This window comes from Solanum pennellii, chromosome 12 (genome assembly GCF_001406875.1).
Source record: "Solanum pennellii chromosome 12, SPENNV200".
NCBI lineage: Eukaryota > Viridiplantae > Streptophyta > Magnoliopsida > Solanales > Solanaceae > Solanum > Solanum pennellii.
Window position 1 is genome coordinate 2946914 of NC_028648.1, and position 19953 is coordinate 2966866.

The 19953-nt window shown below is 35.6% G+C and overlaps 3 protein-coding genes and 1 pseudogene across 3 annotated transcripts in view; 3 read left to right on the forward strand and 1 right to left on the reverse strand.

Annotated features, from left to right (window-relative positions):
* The window catches only part of LOC107007720 (zinc finger CCCH domain-containing protein 16), a 7360-nt gene extending 3643 nt beyond the window's left edge, over window positions 1-3717 (reverse strand). Inside the window, exons 1-4 of the mRNA XM_015206449.2 lie at window positions 3627-3717; window positions 2257-2461; window positions 578-666; window positions 393-488 (exon numbers count right to left, since the gene is read on the reverse strand). Of these exons, the coding sequence (XP_015061935.1) occupies window positions 393-488; window positions 578-666; window positions 2257-2461; window positions 3627-3670 (434 nt within the window). The 5' untranslated portion in view covers window positions 3671-3717. The remainder of the gene's footprint in view (window positions 1-392; window positions 489-577; window positions 667-2256; window positions 2462-3626) is intronic.
* Window positions 3718-4736: 1019 nt separating this feature from the next.
* Window positions 4737-9159, forward strand: LOC107007273 (pyruvate dehydrogenase E1 component subunit alpha-3, chloroplastic-like). The gene is made up of 3 exons (XM_015205830.1): window positions 4737-5307; window positions 7087-7867; window positions 8618-9159. The coding sequence occupies exons 1-3, from the start codon at window positions 5044-5046 to the stop codon at window positions 8893-8895; spliced, it is 1323 nt and encodes a 440-aa protein (XP_015061316.1). The 5' UTR covers window positions 4737-5043; the 3' UTR covers window positions 8896-9159.
* A 1111-nt stretch (window positions 9160-10270) lies between these two features.
* LOC107007280 (pyruvate dehydrogenase E1 component subunit alpha-3, chloroplastic-like) lies at window positions 10271-13643 on the forward strand. Its single transcript, XM_015205838.2, has 3 exons — window positions 10271-10722; window positions 11607-12387; window positions 13124-13643. Exons 1-3 carry the CDS (start codon window positions 10459-10461, stop codon window positions 13399-13401), a joined length of 1323 nt encoding a protein of 440 aa, XP_015061324.1. The 5' UTR covers window positions 10271-10458; the 3' UTR covers window positions 13402-13643.
* A 2625-nt stretch (window positions 13644-16268) lies between these two features.
* Window positions 16269-19221, forward strand: LOC107005925 (annotated as a pseudogene).
* The last annotated feature ends 732 nt before the right edge of the window (window positions 19222-19953 follow it).

Here is a 19953-nt window from a genome sequence, read left to right on the forward strand (position 1 = left end):
GGGGGGGGGGGGTGCACTAGCTGATAAAAGGCACAAACTAAAAAGATACTAGTATTTGTGTTAATGCATGATTCGTTCTCTGAGTAGTAGATCATTTAGGGAAGAGAGAACTCTATGGGCTCTGTTGAATTGTCTCCAAACTCTATCTGGCAAATGATCCAACTCATTAACCCTCAATAATAATTAAAGAAGCTTGATGAGTACTTAAATTGGCAAATAAAAGAGAGGGCTGGGAATCTTCATAGTCCAATTAATACTAATTAAAGAAACTAGATGACTCGCCAAACAAAACAGAATAATCTTCAATAGGTCTTCTTCATGAGAGAAACTCAAAGTGTGACGCAAGCTGATTTAGCAAAGTGAGTGAAGTAAAGGTAAGATCTAAAACATACTTTTTACGATGACCATAGCAGGTAAGCAGCCACAATGGCTTCTCATTATTAAAATCTTCCACAATCTGGCGTCTGCATGACTCAGCATCTGTGCAGCTTCACATGTAGCAGAAACAAACCATTAATTCCACTTAAATCATAATGCTAAAAGCAAAACGGAAAGGTTTGTGCCACAGAGCACTCACGTGTGATTAGGTGCTACAGGCTGATTGTCGGTTTGCCGCGATGAAGAACTGTTGGTAGTTGCAGAACGAGTCCACTTGTTTTCAAAAGGCTAAAAATGAAAAAAAGAAGTTATTATGCATAAGAAGACCTGATAAGAGTTTATTCAGGATAAACCGGATGACTCAATCCTGGGAGAGTTTACTGCTAGGTCACCTAGACTTTTACATTGTCATAAAACCTATCAATTCATTTTATTTTTTATTTTTTGATAAAAACCTATCAATTCATTTTAGTTCTTCATAACATCTAAAAAACAGGATAGAATCGAACCTACACATACTCATGCAAAAGTCCACAATCATAGTTATATTACATAAATATGTCATTGATCTGATAAAGAAATAATACTGAAAGTTCCAAGGACCATATGTAAATATTGACTCACCAGTAAACTGCTGTTGGTGACAACAGTATGTACATTGGAAAATTTTAATAACCACAAATACAAAACAGTAAGTATTGGACTCCACATACTTATGTATAAAATATTTAACTCCATATGTTTCCATTTATCAACCTTTTCTTAAGATTCATGTGACTTTTTAGTATGAAGAAAGCATCAGTGCCATTATTTTGTTCGCTGAAATTAAAAGATGGCCTTGTAAAGATGAAACTTCAGATAGCATATGAAATTTCGTAGCAGTCTTGCTATTGAAACTTCTTTTTCAGTAAACGAAAAGGACTCGTATGTTGTCAACCAAAATCCTGTTCCTTCTCTATATGTAAACCCCACAACAGCTACATTCTTATCAACACATATTTAAGAAAATGTAAGGCCTGACATGACTGAATTTTCAATGGTTCATATAACTTTCAAGGCTTAAATAGCAGCAATGGCAGATTGGAACGGAAAGGAAATATGAATGGGAAGTTCACTTTGAAGTCTTGTTACAATGTTCTAACAGGACGACCCCTTGTAATTCTGAAGGACATAGAAAATAAGTTTGGAAATCAAAAACCCCTACTTAGTTACGTGTTTTGTATGGTTGGTGAACAAAGAAGTTTGTGTTACCATTTCAAAAAACGGAGGAAGAAGCTTGCCTTAGCGAAAACAACTTGCAAAGAAGTGGCTTTTATTAATAAATGCTACATGAGTTGAGAGAATTCTGGAACAAATGAATCCTCTATTATTAAACTGTTCAGTCTGATTTTAAGTTTGGCAGATGTTCTTCAGTATTTTGGGACTAGAATGGGTGACGTCAAGATCTACAGGTGATGTTTCAACTTTTTGGAGTAGGATGGCTTCGTTGGGATTTGAACATGAGATCTCATGGTTCTCAACCCACTTCATTGGGGACTAGGCCATACCCATGGGACATCTCAAAATTTCTTACTTCTGATTCTTTATCTTTATGACTCACCACCGTTTCTTCAACTTTTAAGATAATACCATTGAGCACTTGCAACATGTTAACACTTGTTGAGACATGAAGATAAAGAATGATATGAATTCTAGTGTCTAGGATTAAAATATCTAGAGAGGCATTATCGCTTGGCATGTATTAGCAGGTAAAATTGAAAATATGGAGAGAGGACTCCTCAAAATGGTACTGAGGAAGCATATTATTTATATTAAATATAATAAATGCTAAATAATCTGCAGCAATCAGCTATAATTAGAAAGTAATGGCTAAAGTACCTTGTATTGATTCTGTTTGAGCCCAAAATCACTAGAACCTCTTGGCTGGGAGTTGCTCTGAACACCAAAACCAAAAGGGTTGGACTTTGTCTGCTGCATATTTGTACTCTGAAAATTAGTGGATTGAATGCCAAATCCAAATGGATTTGGCTTCGGTTGTTGTTGGGCAGCATGAAGAAATTTACAACGTTCACCATATTGACAGCTGGATGAATAAGACAACAATCAGATCCTGTTTTTCATACTCAAACAAAGGAACCTAATCATAACAAGGATTACTCAACTCCCACAAAAAAACTACTAATTAAAATAAGACTTTCTGTGTTTCAAGTTAAAGACATCATTTTTACTTTCCAAGACACCACAGCAAAAACACCACTTTTCTAAGTTCTAAGATGGAATATATACTGATCTTAGGTCAATATTATGTAATTTGAAAAGGAAACACAACCCCCTACCTCCCGCAAGTTCACTTCCCAACCTAGCTTTATATATCCAGATATATGAAAAAATAAAAAAGGTTCAACCAGGGATCTTCCCCCCTTCATTCAACCTTTTGGTAGGTCCCTGTTATCCCACACTAATGTAAATAAGAGGCATGCTTAACATTCATTCTTGATGAGTTCCCAGAAAAAGGAAAGAGACATTCTTTTTGAAACAGAATAACAAGAAAAGTAAGAAAAACAAATTGAAACGGAGGGAGTAATATTTGTTCCTTTGCTAAGATTTGAACATGAGACATCATGATTCTCAACCCTCTTCATTATCCACCGGCCACACCCTTTGACCCTAAAGCTCATGACTTTACTTGGCTAAGATCTTTCAACCATTACCATAAAGATTGAATACAACAATCAAGCAACCAACTTCCCATCAATCCTAAACCACTAAGGCAATATGAATCCTCTAAATTCATCCCCCACCCCTGCCATACCAGATAACTCTATCCACCAGACCTGGACAAATTTTAAGAAATCACCAAGTGTTTCTACCTACATTGGGATTTAAACTAGCGACATCCTGATTTACAACCCACTTCATTAACCATCTACCACACCCTTTGATGCTAAAGCTCATAACTTACTTAGCTGGGATCTTTCAACCATTATAATAAATATTAAGTACAACAATCAATCAACCAACTTCCCATCAATCCTAAACAACTTCACCCCCACCCCCACCCAATAAAATGCTCAAAGAAACTATTGTTACTCAACTCTACACCTTTATTTCGATTAGCAAAAGAATAATACTAAATAAAAATTGAATCTTTGACATGAAAGTTTCAAGGGTTAATCAAGAATCCTATGAATATATGCATAATAAAGTATATAGATTGAAATTAAAACCAAATTTTTACTTATTTTTACCTGCCACGCATAAAATTCCTGCAGGGTTCTTTCCTTGGAGGCATAGCGTTAAGTCCTTTTTTTTTTTGTTGTTGCTTTTTTTTTCTTGACTTGTCAGCTTTGAAATCTTGGGTCTATTTATAAAAATATATACTAAAAAAAAGGAGGCGAGTGGGGTGTGGGGTGGGGGTGGGGTAGGGTGGGGGGCAAGTTTTTTTTTTTTTTTTAATTTATCGCCTGATTGATCTGAATTGTATATTAAAATTCGATTAAATCTCAATCTATACTAAAAGATTTTATATTAAAAATAAAAGTTTTTACAAAACTCAAACTCGAAACTTAATAAAAAATAAAGAATTTCGATGATTTTTCTATTTTTAATTCTAATTTTTTGGAGGCTAATGAGTACTGTTTTTAGTTCCATGTAGAATGATATTCAATTTATAGTAAATAATTAATCTATGAGTTTTTTTTTGGTCTACTTATATATATTATACCTAAATTACCCTCATATGAAGAAAACAATGCACATTTGACATAAGATAAAATAGTCAAATAATTGTAGTGATATATAATTTGTTAAAAATTGTAGAGATTTATAAACAGAGGGCTAAAAACTATGCATATATCAATTAATTAAAGGTTAAATTTGCTTAGATACATGAGAGATAGTACAAGAATAAAATTAAAGGTTAAATTTGCTCATATAGATTAGAGATGTTACAAGAAAAAAATTTAAAATTTGGTAATATTTTAAATATTATAGCTTATACTCTATTCAATTTAATTTAAATGTTTTTATTTTGATTAGACACTAAATTTTTTTTAAAAAAATAGCATCGACCAAGAGACAATTTCAGGTCAAAAGTATTTTATAAAGCATAAACACCTCAAAAAGATAATAGAGACCTACGAAGATTTACTCAAACCAAACAAAAATTGACCCTCGAGTGCAAAAGCATAAGAGAAAATCTTCGTAAAATTAATCATTATGAATCTTACAATAAATTTAATTGACACGTTCAATGACAATAAAAAGAGAATTCAATTAGTTAGTTATTAAATATGAATCAATAAAATGCAAATTATATAAAAACTATTGTTTTTAAAAAAATAATTAAAAGTTATATCAAACCCTAATTAATCAAAGATCTTAATTTCAAACTTTAGGTATGAAATATGTCTAGCTAACATTTTCTTCTAATGAATTTTATGTAATTATTCGTAAGTTCTAACAAATCAAATTTTAATATAAATATCAAACACGAAACGATATCGGCCCTTAATAGTTCCCCCTTTTGAGTTCTTTTGACGGTTAATCCAACAATTTGCTTACATTTCCCCCTTCTTGTTTTCTCCGTTCACTGCTTCCTTTTATATATCAAACTTTATCTTCTTTAACAATCCCATAAAATCCATCAAATTTTTCTCTGTAATCATGGCTGCATCAGCCTCTTCTTTTACTGCTAATAGTTTTTTGCAGCCCATCAACTCCACCAGATCCATTGAAAACAACAACAAGAAGACCCTTTTGGGAAATCAGCTTAAAGATAGCTCCTTTTTTCTTGGATCAGCTAAGAAACTCTATATGAAGAAACCCTTTTCGTTTCAGAACTCGAAAAGCAGATCTAATGGTGTTTATGCTGTTTCTGAGGTTGTTAAGAACAAGAAGCTCAATACAGACTCACCACTCTCCAATCTGGTACTTGCATTTTATTTTTCCTCTTAAAAAACAGTTTCTTTTTTATTATTGTGTTGTTCAGGCCAGCTTGTGTGCAGATGGGAAGAAATCACAATTGATGTTTGTTTTGGTCTTTTGCAATTGGGTTATGCTTGTTTAAATCATTGGTGTTTTGAACTGGATTTCTGTTGATTAAGTGCTTATATTTTGTTTTACCAAAAGAATGACGATTTAGCATTACAATTTTGGTGTGAATTCCGATATGGAGTATAAATTTACATACTTAGAATCTGTAAGATTAGCAGCATTGTGTGAATTTGGATATTGGTTAATTGTTGTTTTGAAAACACGATTTCCATATTTCACAACTAAGTAAACTAATGTACAGCGTTTTGTGATTGTTAGAACGGGTAAGAATCTCACATTGGTTGGGGTATGGACGGGCGGTTTGTTGATATGGAATTGGGCAAACCTCTCGTCAAGATCTAGCTTTTGGGTTGAGTTAGGCTCAGGTGATATCTTCACATTGTATTAGTACCACGTCAATGCCTGTTTGGGATTCCGGTACACGTTCTAGTTAAGCCTAGATGTGAGGGGGGAGGGGGGTGTTAGAGTGGTTTAGAGTTTCACATTGGTTGAGAATAGATGGATGATTTGCTTATAAGGACTTGGGCAATTCTTCCCTTAAGAACTATGTTATGGGGTTGAGTTAGGCCAAGTGCCACATCTTTACTGCTGTAAAAAATCATATATTATTATAAGTGGGAAGCTCTCAATGCTTGCTTCGCCAGTAATGATAGATGATCAATTAAAAGTTGAATTACTATTTAGCTCTTACAACAAATTAAAAAGTAATTAAATTTTTAATTAATTAAATAATATTATTGAACAATATTTTCTGACAATTAATTTGAAAGTTGAAAAGACTTAATCAAAATGTCAATTAATTTGAAAGTTGAAAGACTTGATCACTTTATTATGAAATTTGGAAGGATGCATGAAAATGAAGAGTATAATAAGTTATGTACGGAATTTAAAGGGTTACATCACTATAAATAGGCTTATATCCTTCATTGTATGGAATTCAAATGGCTACATCAGAACCATACTGACATATACTCATATTCATCATTTTGGATTGTTACAAAGAGAGTTTTCCAGGCTGGATGGAATTCAAAGAATGAAACAATCTTAGCTTCTTGGACAAATATGCTTGGTGTCTTGATAGGAGAATAACGGTTTGGGATATCAGGATCGATATATTAAGAACAAACTCCAGAAGATGAATCACTAGAGTTGCTANATAACGGTTTGAGATATCATGATCGAAATATTAAGAACAAACTCCAGAAGACGAATCACCAAAGTTGCTATTTATTCATGGTTATATTATTACAAATCTGGCATATGACTGAAAACATCTACCATGATGATCACCTGTATGGAGATAATCTCCCCCCCCCAAACCCGATGGTCCTAGGATATATATATATATATATATATATATATCCCTTGGGTAAGTAACAACAGTTTTTCTCTGTAACATTTTCATATATGTATTTAGCCAACAAAGATTGAGTCAAATTTTGTTTTCATTTAAACGTGTAATATACACGTGCAATGCACGTGTCAAGAACTAGTATCTAAAAATGTTTCAAAAGTTGTATAAGCTCTAACACTAGTAACAGTATTATATAAAATTGGACCAGAGTAGTTATGTTTGTATTTGTTTGTGTTAATTCACTCAACTGTAAGCAAATTTTGTTTTAATTCAATTTTTTGTTTGTGTTGTCAATCTAGTTAATTACCAAGGATGAAGGGTTGGAGTTGTATGAAGATATGGTTCTTGGAAGAGCGTTCGAGGACATGTGTGCCCAAATGTATTACAGGGGGAAAATGTTTGGTTTTGTGCATTTGTACAACGGCCAAGAGGCAGTTTCTACTGGGTTCATTAAGCTACTGAAGAAGGAGGATTCTGTGGTTAGCACTTATCGTGATCACGTCCATGCATTGAGCAAAGGGGTTCCAGCACGTCAAGTGATGAGCGAGCTCTTTGGGAAGACCACTGGCTGTTGCAGAGGCCAGGGTGGCTCCATGCACATGTTCTCTAAAGAGCACAACGTTCTTGGTGGTTTCGCTTTCATTGGTGAGGGTATCCCTGTGGCAACAGGTGCCGCCTTCACTAGCAAGTATAGAAGGGAGGTCATGAAAGAGGCAGATTGTGATCATGTAACTATGGCCTTCTTTGGTGATGGAACTTGCAACAATGGCCAGTTCTTTGAGTGTTTGAACATGGCTGCTCTGTGGAAATTGCCCATTATATTTGTTGTTGAGAACAATTTGTGGGCAATTGGGATGTCTCACTTGAGATCTACTTCAGATCCTGAAATTTGGAAGAAAGGTCCCGCCTTCGGGATGCCTGGGGTTCATGTTGATGGCATGGATGTGTTGAAGGTGAGGGAGGTAGCAAAGGAAGCTGTTGCCAGAGCTAGGAGGGGCGATGGTCCCACTCTGGTTGAGTGTGAGACTTACCGGTTTAGAGGACACTCTTTGGCTGATCCAGATGAGCTTCGTGACCCTGGTGAGAATTCCAATCCCCTTCTGTGTCTATTGTACTTTTTTTATATTCCCCTAATCCATTCAGCTTTATTTCTTTTTAGTACTGCTGCTACTGGTATTAGTAGTACCAGACTCTGGCTTTAGCATATGTTTTAAACTTGCTGAATGTACCAATCATTACATTCTCTTTATATGCTATTGTTAGTCTACCTCATAAAACTCAGGTAGCTTTTCTGTAGTCTTCGTTAAATGTGATCTCATTACACTGTTGACCCTTTTCATGAAAAAAAAAAGTTTGGAGTTGAGGCTTTGCTTTTTATTGTTGTTGTTGTGCTGTTTGTAGTTAGAACTAGTGAATAACATGATATCTGCATTTTGATCTATCGGAGTGTGACAAATTGGTTGAAGACTATGGAAATTGTAATGCTTAAGAAATGTGAGAAAATCTATTATTGCGCTGGTAAAGTGTGTGCAATGAACATTTTTCGCCCTTTGATCTTTATTGCTTCCATTTAAGACCAAAACGTTAAGTATGAGTGTCTGAGGGTCAACGCATAATTGTATACTGCAGATGAAGTATATATAGATTGCAGACAACATAAGAATACTATGCACAACAAAATTGCTCTCGTGGACAGAACTCCAGTTTTGAAATGCTATAAATTTTACGACAGCTTATAAGATGATCAGCCTCTGAAATCTATCATTTTTATTGTTGTATATTATTAGCCAATGACTTTCGTATTTGACCTTAACCTGTTCATCTTGGCAGCTGAAAAGAACCATTATGCTGCACGAGATCCTATCAGTGCCTTGAAGAAGTATATGTTTGAGAACAATCTGGCAAGTGAAGCAGAGTTGAAGGCCATTGATAAGAAGATTGATGAACTGGTTGAAGAAGCTGTCGAGTTTGCCGATGAAAGCCCTCATCCTGTTCGTAGCCAGCTGCTCGAGAACGTGTTTGCTGATCCAAAGGGCTTTGGCATTGGGCCTGACGGAAGGTACAGATGTGAAGATCCCAAGTTCACCGAAGGCACTGCTCATGTCTAGGTCTCAAGGCACATTCAGTAATCAATAATTTCAGGTTCTAAGTTACTGAATTAGTGATTGCCAATTATACTTCTATATAAAGGTCTGGAAGTCCTTCTTATTAGGAAGTTTGGTACAAAGGTACTTTATTATTTCAATTTAGTTCAAAATTTTGTTGTTATTAGTTTCACATTGTTTTCAAGTTGTACTATATTATGAACAACAAAATCTATTTCAAACACACAATCTCTTATTTGGAAAAACCAAGTTGTATGGTTATAGTAATCGTCTCGTATCCAAGGGTGTGGCTTAGTGGTCAATGAAGTGGGTTGAGAACCACGACAGATTCAAATCCTAGCAGAGACAAAAAAAAAAGCCATTAGGTGATGTGTTCCCATCTGTCCTAACCTTTGGTGGATAGACTCGAAATCTGATAAAGAATGAAGGATCTCGATGATTTTTCTATTTCTAATTCTAATTTTTTGGAGGCTAATGAGTATTGTGTTTAGTTCCATGTGGAATAACTTAATTTAATAAATAATTAGTATATTAGTTTTTTTTTTTGTCTATTTATATATATTATACCTAAATTACCCTCATATGAAGAAAACAATGCACACTTGCCATAAGATAAAATAGTCAAATAATTGTAGTGATATATAATTTGTTAAAATTGTAGAGATTTATAACTAGAGGGATAAAAACTATGCATATATCAATTAATTAATGGTTAAATTTGCTTAGATATATCAGAGATAGCACAAGAACAAAATTGAAGATTAAATTTACTTAGATATAGATCAGAGATGGCACAATAATAAAAATTGAAATTTGGTGATATTTAAAGATTAAAATACTTTATAAAATATTTTAAATTATTGGTTATTATAGCTTATGGTCTATTCAATTTATTTTAAATGTTTTTATTTTGATTAGACACTAAAATTTTAGAAAAAAACGAATAACATCGATCAAGAGACAATCTTAAATCAAAAGTGTATTTTCATAAAATATAAACATCTCGAAAAGATAATAGAGACGTACAAAAATTTACTCAAAACCAAACAAAAAGTGACCTTCATGTGCAAAAGCATAAGAGAGAATCTTCGTGAAATTATTTATTATGAATTTTACAACAAAGTTAATTGACAGATTCAATTACAATATAAAGAGAATTCAATTAGTTCGCTATTTAATACGAATCGATAAAATGCAAATTATTCAATAAATAAAAAAAATTTAAAACTTACATTTAAACCCTAGTTAATCAAAGTTCTCAATTTCAAATCTTAGATATGAAAATATTTTTAAATAACATTTTATTTAAATTTTATCGTAATTATTTATAAATTTAATAAATCATACGACAATATAAATATTAGATATCGAACGAAATCGAGAGGGTGAGGCTTAATAGTTCTGTCAAATTATTAGGCCAACTTCCCCCTTTTGAGTTCTTTGACGTTAAATCCAACAATTTGCTTACATTTCCCCTTCTTGTTTTCTCCGCTCACTTCTTCCATTATATATCACACTTCATCTCTGAACAATCCCATAAAATCCATCAAGTTTTTCTCTGTAATCATGGCTGCATCAGCCTCCTCTTTTGCTGCTAACAATTTTTTGCAGCCTATCAACTCCACCAGATCCATTGACAACAACAACAACAAGACCCTTTTGGGAAATCAGCTTAAAGACAGCTCCTTTTTTCTTGGATCAGCTAAGAAACTCTATATGAAGAAACCCTTTTCGTCTCAGAAATCGAAAAGCCGATCTAATGATGTTTTCGCTGTTTCTGAGGTTGTTAAGAACAAGAAGCTCAATACAGACTCCTCACTCTCCAATCTGGTACTTGCATGTTTTTAATTTCTTCTTAAAAAATGTTTCTTTTTGATAATTGTGTTGTTCAGGCCAGCTTGTGTGCAGATAGGAAGAAATCACAATTGATGTTTGTTTTTGGTCTTATGAGTTGTTTTTTACAATTGGGTTATGATTGTTTAAATCATTGGTGTTTTGAACTGGATTTCTGTTGATTAAGTGCTTATATTTTGATTTACCAAAAGTATGACGATTTAGCATTTCAATTTTGGTGTGAATTCCGATTTGGAGTATAAAATTTACTTACTTAGAATCTGTAAGATTAGTAGCATTGTGTGAATTTGGATATTGGTTAAGTGCTATTTTGAAAACACGATTTACATATTTCACAACTAAGTAAACTAATGCACAACGTTTTGTGATTGTTAGAACGGGTAAGAATCTCACATTGGTTGGGGTATGGACGGAACGTTTGTTGATATGGAATTGGGCAATCCTCCCCTCGAGATCTAGCTTTTGGGTTGAGTTAGACTCAGGTGTCATATTTGGGATTCGGGTCCACGTTCTAGTTGGGCGTAGATGTGAGGGGGTGGTGGTGTTAGAGTGTGTTAGAGTTTCACATTGGTTGGGAATAGACGGATGATTTGATAATATGGACTTGCGCAATCCTTCCCTTAAGAGCTAGGTCATGGCGTTGAGTTAGGCTCAAGTGCCACATCTTTACCGCAATGAAAAATATCTATAAATGTTCCAAAAGTTGTAGGCAAAGAAAAATGGTAATAAGCTCTAACACTAGTAAAAGTATTATATAAAATTGGACCAGAGTAGTTATTTTTGTATTTGCTTGTGTTAATTCACTCTACTGTAAGCAAATCTAGTTTTAATTCAATTTTTTGTTTGTGTTGTCAATCTAGTTAATTACCAAGGATGAAGGGTTGGAGTTGTATGAAGATATGGTTCTTGGAAGAGCGTTTGAGGACATGTGTGCCCAAATGTATTACAGGGGAAAAATGTTTGGTTTTGTGCATTTGTACAACGGCCAAGAGGCAGTCTCTACTGGGTTCATTAAGCTACTGAAGAAGGAGGATTCTGTGGTTAGCACTTATCGTGATCACGTCCATGCATTGAGCAAAGGGGTTCCAGCACGTCAAGTGATGAGCGAGCTCTTTGGGAAGACCACTGGCTGTTGCAGAGGCCAGGGTGGCTCCATGCACATGTTCTCTAAAGAGCACAACGTTCTTGGTGGTTTCGCTTTCATTGGTGAGGGTATCCCTGTGGCAACAGGTGCCGCCTTCACTAGCAAGTATAGAAGGGAGGTCATGAAGGAGGCAGATTGTGATCATGTAACTATGGCCTTCTTTGGTGATGGAACTTGCAACAATGGCCAGTTTTTTGAGTGTTTGAACATGGCTGCTCTGTGGAAATTGCCCATTATATTTGTTGTTGAGAACAATTTGTGGGCAATTGGGATGTCTCACTTGAGATCTACTTCAGATCCTGAAATTTGGAAGAAAGGTCCCGCCTTCGGGATGCCTGGGGTTCATGTTGATGGCATGGATGTGTTGAAGGTGAGGGAGGTAGCAAAGGAAGCTGTTGCCAGAGCTAGGAGGGGCGATGGTCCCACTCTGGTTGAGTGTGAGACTTATCGGTTTAGAGGACACTCTTTGGCCGATCCAGATGAGCTTCGTGACCCTGGTGAGAATTCCAATCCCCTTTTGTCTCTAGTGTACTTATTTTATATTTCCCTATGCCTTTCAGCTTTATTTCTTTATAGTATACTGCCACTGGTATTAGTAGTACCAGACTCTGGATTTAGCATATATTTGAACTTGTTGAATGTACCAACCATTACATTCTCTTTATATTCTATTAGTCTATCTCATAAAACTCGGGTAGCTTTTCTGTAGTCTTTGTTAAATGTGATTTCATTACACTTTTGACCCTTTTTGTGGAAAAAAAAACAACTAGTTTGGAGTTGAGTCTTTGCTTTTTAGTTGTTGTGCTGTTTGTAGTTAGAACTAGTGAATACCATGATATCTGCATTTTGATCTATCGGACAGTCAAAAATTGGTTGAAGACTATGGAAATTGCTATGCTTAAGTAATGTGAGAAAATCTATTATTGCACTGGTAAAGTGTGTGCAATGAATGTTTTCGCCCTTTGATCTCTATTGCTTCCATTTAAGACCAAAACTTTAAGTATGAGTGTCACCCCATATTTGTATACGGCGGATGAAGTATATAGATTATAGACAACATAAGAAAACTATGCACAACAAAATTGCTCTCGAGGACAGAACTCCAGTTTTGAAATGCTATAAATTTTATGACAGCTTATAATAGAATTAGACTCTGAAATCTATCATTTTTACTGTTACATATTATTAGCCAATGATTTCTCTTATTTGACCTTAATCTGTTCATCTTGGCAGCTGAAAAGAACCATTATGCTGCACGAGATCCTATCAGTGCCTTGAAGAAGTACATGTTTGAGAACAACCTGGCAAGTGAAGCAGAGTTGAAGGCCATTGATAAGAAGATTGATGAACTGGTTGAAGAAGCTGTCGAGTTTGCCGATGAAAGCCCTCATCCTGTTCGTAGCCAGCTGCTCGAGAACGTGTTTGCTGATCCAAAGGGCTTTGGCATTGGGCCTGATGGAAGGTACAGATGCGAAGATCCCAAGTTCACCGAAGGCACTGCTCATGTCTAGGTCTCAAGGCACATTCAGTAATCAATGATATCAGGTTTTAAGTTACTGAATTAGTGATTGCCAACTATACTTCTATATAAAGGTCTGGAAGTCCTTCGTATTAGGAAGTTTGGTACAAAGGTACTTTATTATTTCAATTTTAGGTAAGAATTTTGTCGTCGTTTTTAGTTTCATATTGTTTTCAAGTTGTACTATATCATGAACAACTAAATCTAAAAAACCTTGCTTTCCTTTTTCTTGCACTTGTATTGCTTCTGAAGATCTAGTTAGTTTCCTGGCATTCTATCTGGACCATTTGTTTAGTTTCTTTCAGCTTCTTTGCTGGTCCGAAACTTTGTTCGAACTGAAGTTGATCCATTTCAAACACACAATCTCTTATTTGGAAAAACCAAGTTTTATGGTTATAATAGTCTTTTCGTATCCAAGGGTGTGGCTTAGTGGTCAATGAAGTGGGTTGAGAAACACGACAGGTTCAAATCCTAGCAGAGACCAAATAAAAAAAGCCATTAGGTGATGTACTCCCATCTGTCCTAACCTTTGGTGGATAGACTTACCTAATACCTGTTGTTGGTGGGAGGTAACATATATCCCGTGGAATTAATCGAGATGCGTACAAACTTGGCCTGGTCACCACGGATATAAAAAAAAAATCTTTTAAATGACGATTATGCAGTTTGATACCACTGCTGTGTGGCTTGATAAATATTGTTTACATGAACTAGCAGATGATACTATATCAGAAATGCCATCTGATACTAAACTTCACACCACGATTAAGAAAAACTTGAAAATATCATGTTTCTTATTGTGTACTCACAGCTCCTCATGCATTGATGTCTTCTTCCAATGATTAGATGTAGACGAAATGACGCTCGTCGTAACTTGAGAAATGTTTTGTTCAGTCAGTGTGTCAGGATTTGAAATTTATGGGTTCCTAAAACGATCTCAAGTTAACTACACAATAGTAACTGAGTTCACAATCAAACTCGTATATTATTCACTAGCTCCGCCTTTGTGACATTGGTTATTGTCTCTGTTAAGATTTAGATGTGAATTTCACTCAGCAGTTCCTTACTTGACTACGGCGAACACCAACAATTAGGGGTGGAGCTAGAGTATAGGATCAGGTTCAGCAAAACCATATAATTTTGGTTCAAACTTTGTATTTGTCTTTAGAAAATTAACTTAATTATGAGTCGAAATCAAGAAATGTTCTTTTTGCACAAAAGGCAAAGGAAAAAGCAAGAGCTTTCTGGGAACTCTGTTGTTCCTCCGAACAAGAGGTAGAACGCGTTGATTCCCTCATGATGCAGTGGTTGGCAATATGGAGCTGGTACAGTAAAATCAAAGATTTGAAAGCACGAAAGTTTTCTCTAGCAGCTAGTATACCTGAACATGCTGTAGAGAAGCCCGAGAATATAATGGTTGGCCATGAAAATGAACTCGAGATGATGCTCAAACAAGTTGCTGGAGGAGAGCCAGTAGCGATCACTTTCCCTGCCTTGAACGACTGATTCTTGAAGGTTGCTGGAAGTTGGACTCAAGAATTTGCTGATATAACCACACTTGCTCTAATTGATATAAACATCTGTGCACAAGCTGTTGTGAAATCTGCCAAGCAAATTCAACAAGACATTGAAGACAGCTATGGAGGTTCTATTGAGGTCCATATCCGTGGTCGTTCGTAAGACATCTTCCTTGATTTACTTCTTATAATTGTTTCTTGTATTTGTGCTTCCAAACTATATATTGTTAGTGCTATGCCTTATATTAGATTCTTTTTATTTGTTTTGGAAAGACTTAGTATATCCAACAGTCTTGATGTGCACAAGTAGCTACTCGAACTTATATAAAGTTGAACAAGTAGACATACGCATCCTATGTAGTGTCCTACGTGGCAATTTGCGTCCTACGTGTATTAAGCCACCTAAGACATACATTGATGTTAATTGAGGCCAAGTTAAAGGGGCCATCCTTAATTTTGGCAAGTGTAATATTTTCATTTCTCCTCTTTTGTTGCTAGCTTTTTTGATGATGATGATGACGACGACGACGATGAAGAAGATGAGGATGATGAGGATGAACAGGACAATGTTAAGGGTTAATTACTAAAACATATTTTTTGTGTGACTATATAGTTTACTTTTATTGTTCTTGTATTAATTTTTCCATATTAATTGTTCAAAATGTCTATTATATTAAGCCATTTCATTACTTATTTTTTTTTTTTAAGGAAATGAAATCTCTTGCTCACTTACAATTTGAATAAAATAATATACGTTTTTCAGATCTCTTAAGTGTAAAAATGATGAGGTAGCTAACGGCTTTTTTCCGCAGCAATAGTGCTTTGTTGTGTGAATAACCAGACAACTTTTGTGCTGATTTGATGGACAATGCAGAAAATAAAACAACAAATGAATGAAAGTCTACATTCTTTTAATTTCCCCCTAATTTTGCTCTGCTTACTATTAAAGAAAATCAATGTTGGAGACAAACTAAATAGAAGATGTTGAAAATGGAAAAAGTTAAAGCCATTCGCTTTGATGCTTTTTGTTTGCTGTACTTGTAGTTGTCTCGATAAAGGAAAAAAAAGGACGCGTGAAACTAGCATCACCACTTTAGTTGTTTTCACATAAAATGAGACAGAGGGAATACAAGAAAGAAGAATTATCATGTTTCACATGGGATTTCATTTGTAAATTTTCTTTTGACTATTGAAATTATTAAGTGTGAAACTTACAACTTGTGGACCTAGCTGGAAATGTGATGGAAGTTTGCATTTTCTGCTTTTTGTGAATTGAGAAATTACACAAATTGTGACAATTCATACTGAGAGATATTGTGCCTTCTTCTTTGTGCAGAAATTAAGAGGTATGGCTTATGCTGCTATTACATGTCTTATGAGAACCATACATCAATCAATGCAACTTACTGGACGTGATTTGCATCCGTTCTATGAAAAGCTCGAATCTTTAAGAGGGATTCTGGAGAAAACCTTGCTATATAACAGGTGATCTTGATGCACTAACAAGCTTAGAAGCTGAAATCGCGGAACTAGCATACAGTGCAGAAGATATGGTTGACTCAGAATCAAGAAATGACAGAAACCTGATTTCACGAAAAATAGCTCCTTGGATACTTTATTTTTCCTTGAAACGAGCAGTGGGATGCATTGATTCAATGATGAACAAGTGGATGAAGATGCAGAACATGTACACAAAAAGAAGTCTAAAAGCAAAAAGATTGACTTTTGCTAGTACATCTCAACATGACTTAGAGCCCGAGAATGTAATGGTTGGCCATGAAAATACATTCCAGATGATGCTGGATCAACTTGATAGCAGAGAGAGGGAACTAGAAGTAGTCTCAATTGTCGGTATGGGAGGCATTGGGAAGACAACTTTGGCTACAAAACCTTACAGCGATCAACGCATTACAGCGATCAACGCATTATGTCTCGTTTTGACATTCGTGCAAAAGCTACTGTTTCGCAAGAGTATTGTGTGAGAAATGTACTCCTAAGCCTTCTTTCTAGGAAAAGTGATGAACCTGATGATCAACTAGCAGATTAACTGCATAAGTATCTTAAAACCAAGAGATACTTGGTAGTCATTGTCTCATTGATGACATATGGACTACTGGAGCTTGGGATGATATACAACTATGTTTTCCAGACTGTGATAATGGAAGTCGAATACTCTTGACTACTCGGAATGTGGAAGTGGTTGAATATGCTAGCTCAGGTAAGCCTCCTAATCACATGCGCCTCATGAATCTTGACAAAAGTTGGAGTTTATTGTATGAAAAGGTCTTTGTAAAAGATTGTTTTCCTTATTTGAAAAAATTGGGAAAGAAATTGCTTTAAAATGCGGACGTTTGCCTTTAGCAATTGTTGTGATTGCTGGACTTCTCTCCATAATCGGTAAAATATTGGATGAATGGCGAAGTGTTTCTGAGAATGTAAGTTCATTAGTAGGCACAGATGTTGAATCCCAATGCATGGAGGTGTTGGCATTGAGTTACCATCACTTGCCTTGTCACCTAAAACCATGCTTTCTATATTTTGCAATTTTCTCGAAGGATAACCTGATTTATGCAGATAAACTTGTGGAGTTATGGGTTGTAGAGGGCTTTTTGAAGGTAGAAGAGATGAAAAGCACAGAAGAGGTGGCGGAACAATGTCTAAAAGAACTTGCTGATAGATGTTTAATCTCCACGGTTTATATATGTGTTGATGGAAGAATCATGAGTTGTATAATGCACGATATGATCCATGAACTCTGCTTGAGGAAAGCTCAAAAAATGAATGTTATCCGAGGAAAGATTGATCAAAATCTATGTCCTCAGTCCATGCAGTATTCCTGCAAGAGTCGAGGTGGGATCATTATCAAAAATGAGGAAGCATTGTTTAGCTGTAGTAACAGTGAGGCTCATTCTGTTATGTTTGGTACATTCAGATGCTTCGTGCCAGAGTTAACTTTCAAGCTAGTAAGAGTACTAAATCTTGCTTCATTTCGATGTGCATATTTTCCTAGTGAAATACTTTGTTTAATTCACTAAAGATATCTAGCTTTGTGTCTTAATCCCATAATAGAATGCTCTTTATATCCCGAAGTAGAGTTCGATTTATCACAACTAGACATTCCTCCATCGATATCTAGCCTATGTTATCTGCAAACTTTTATGCTACACCTTCCACCTCATTGTAAGGACCAATTCTATCCTTTCAAATTACCATCGTCTATTTTAATGCTTCCGCAGCTGAGAGCTTTCTATTGTCCCTGGAATTACTTGCAAAATCCCGAGCCTAGACAGAATAGTCCGGCTTTGAAAAATTTGCAATGTCTCTTTGGATGGAATCCTCGGTATTGTACTCCATCTTTCTTTAGTCTATTTCCCAACTTAAAGAAGTTGCCCTTAGGTGGCGTCCAAGAAGACTTCCATACTTGCAGGGAGCTGTATGATTTTCGCTACTTAGATCAGCTCGAGGAATTGGTTTTCGTTTTCATTCTTACTCCTATAAATAGTAATGAATATTGGTCTCTGAACAGCAATACACCGGCAGCTGATGTTCCTCCTTTTCTTCTACCTCCTCCGGATGCTTTTCCACAAAACATTAAGAGTTTAACTCTTAAAGGACATTTCATCATGCCATGGAAGCATTTGAGCATTGTTGGTAAATTGCCCAAACTCGAGTACCTTCAAGTAATAGATCGTTCCTTCAGCGGCAAGGAGTGGGAAGTAGCTGATGAAGGGTTTCCTCATTTGAAGTTTTTGCTACTGTGTAGTACAAACATTGAGTACTGGAGAGCCAGTAGTGATCAGTTTCCGTGCCTTGAACAACTATTTCTTGATGATTGCTCTGAGTTAGACTCAATCCCTCGAGAATTTGCAGATATAACAACACTTGCTCTAATTGATATAACCTGTGGTCTTCAATCTCTCGAGTATTCAGCCAGGCAAATTCAACAGGACATTGAAGACAACTATGGAGATTCTATTAAGGTCTATACTCGCGGGACTTGGTTAGACATCTTAATCCTTAGGTCTAAGGCTAATGCTTGTTTGCTCTACATAACATCATAGCAACTTAGATAGTAGGATAATAATGTTCTCTTGTTTCCTTAATTATGAGAAATCTAAGATATCTTCTTTTTTTTTCAGGAGATTTTATACGTTCACTACATAAAAAGAATCGATTATCGCGAGTTAAGATTACAAATTTGCTGTTTCAAAAACTCCCACTGTTAGGTCTGGTTGTTGGAGTTTGTAAGCAAACAGACAAATAGAAGTTAGTGAAGCCAAATGTGTGAGTGCAAATGGCCTGTAAGTTGATTGTATATGATCTTCAGTATAGCCGTTTGTCAGAGTTTTGTAAATACTCCAGATTGTTAATTTTACATTGTCATAATATATAAATAGACACTTAAACTTGGTCAGTTGGCAAGTAAACATTTGATCTTCAATTTGAGTATGCACGTCTAGAAACCTCAGCTTGTTTCTACTATGTCAGTTGAACACTCCATTTTACAGAATAATCATCTACACACCTCCAATATTTATGTGTCATGTCAGCATTGGATCATGTCCTTGAGATGCAAATAGGGACGAGTTGGAGCGTTTATTTGTAGGCTAAGTTAAGGAGTCTAGATATGAACTGTTAGAGTTTGAGTGCTATTGCAGAAGGCAAGAAGTAATATTTGTGTGTCACGTCAACATGAGGTGTCCATGAGACACAATAGGGATGAGTTGGAGTGTTTAGTTGTCAGTTGAGACCAAGTCAAGGTTTATGTTGGAGTGTTTGGTAAATTGCCTAAACTCGAGTCCCTTAAACTATCATAGAATGTCTACGAAGGAGATGAGTAGGAAGTAGTCGAAGAAGGATTTCCTCACTTAAAGTTGTTGCAGCTGAACATGAAGACGGTATTGGAGAGCCACGGGTGACTACTTCCCTTGCCTTGAACAACTATTTCTTGTACATTGCTGGTGTTTAGGCTCAATCCCTCATGATTTTGCAGAAATCACTACCCTTCAGATAAATTATGTTAAAAA

Excerpts from the sequence above, each read along its gene's own strand:
- LOC107007273 (XM_015205830.1), top strand. The coding sequence starts at position 5,044 with ATGGCTGCATCAGCCTCTTCTTTTACTGCTAATAGTTTTTTGCAGCCC. Across the intron at positions 5,308-7,086 it reads ACTCACCACTCTCCAATCTG|TTAATTACCAAGGATGAAGG; the intron begins GTACTTGCATTT and ends TTGTCAATCTAG. Across the intron at positions 7,868-8,617 it reads AGATGAGCTTCGTGACCCTG|CTGAAAAGAACCATTATGCT; the intron begins GTGAGAATTCCA and ends TCATCTTGGCAG.
- LOC107007280 (XM_015205838.2), top strand. The coding sequence starts at position 10,459 with ATGGCTGCATCAGCCTCCTCTTTTGCTGCTAACAATTTTTTGCAGCCT. Across the intron at positions 10,723-11,606 it reads ACTCCTCACTCTCCAATCTG|TTAATTACCAAGGATGAAGG; the intron begins GTACTTGCATGT and ends TTGTCAATCTAG. Across the intron at positions 12,388-13,123 it reads AGATGAGCTTCGTGACCCTG|CTGAAAAGAACCATTATGCT; the intron begins GTGAGAATTCCA and ends TCATCTTGGCAG.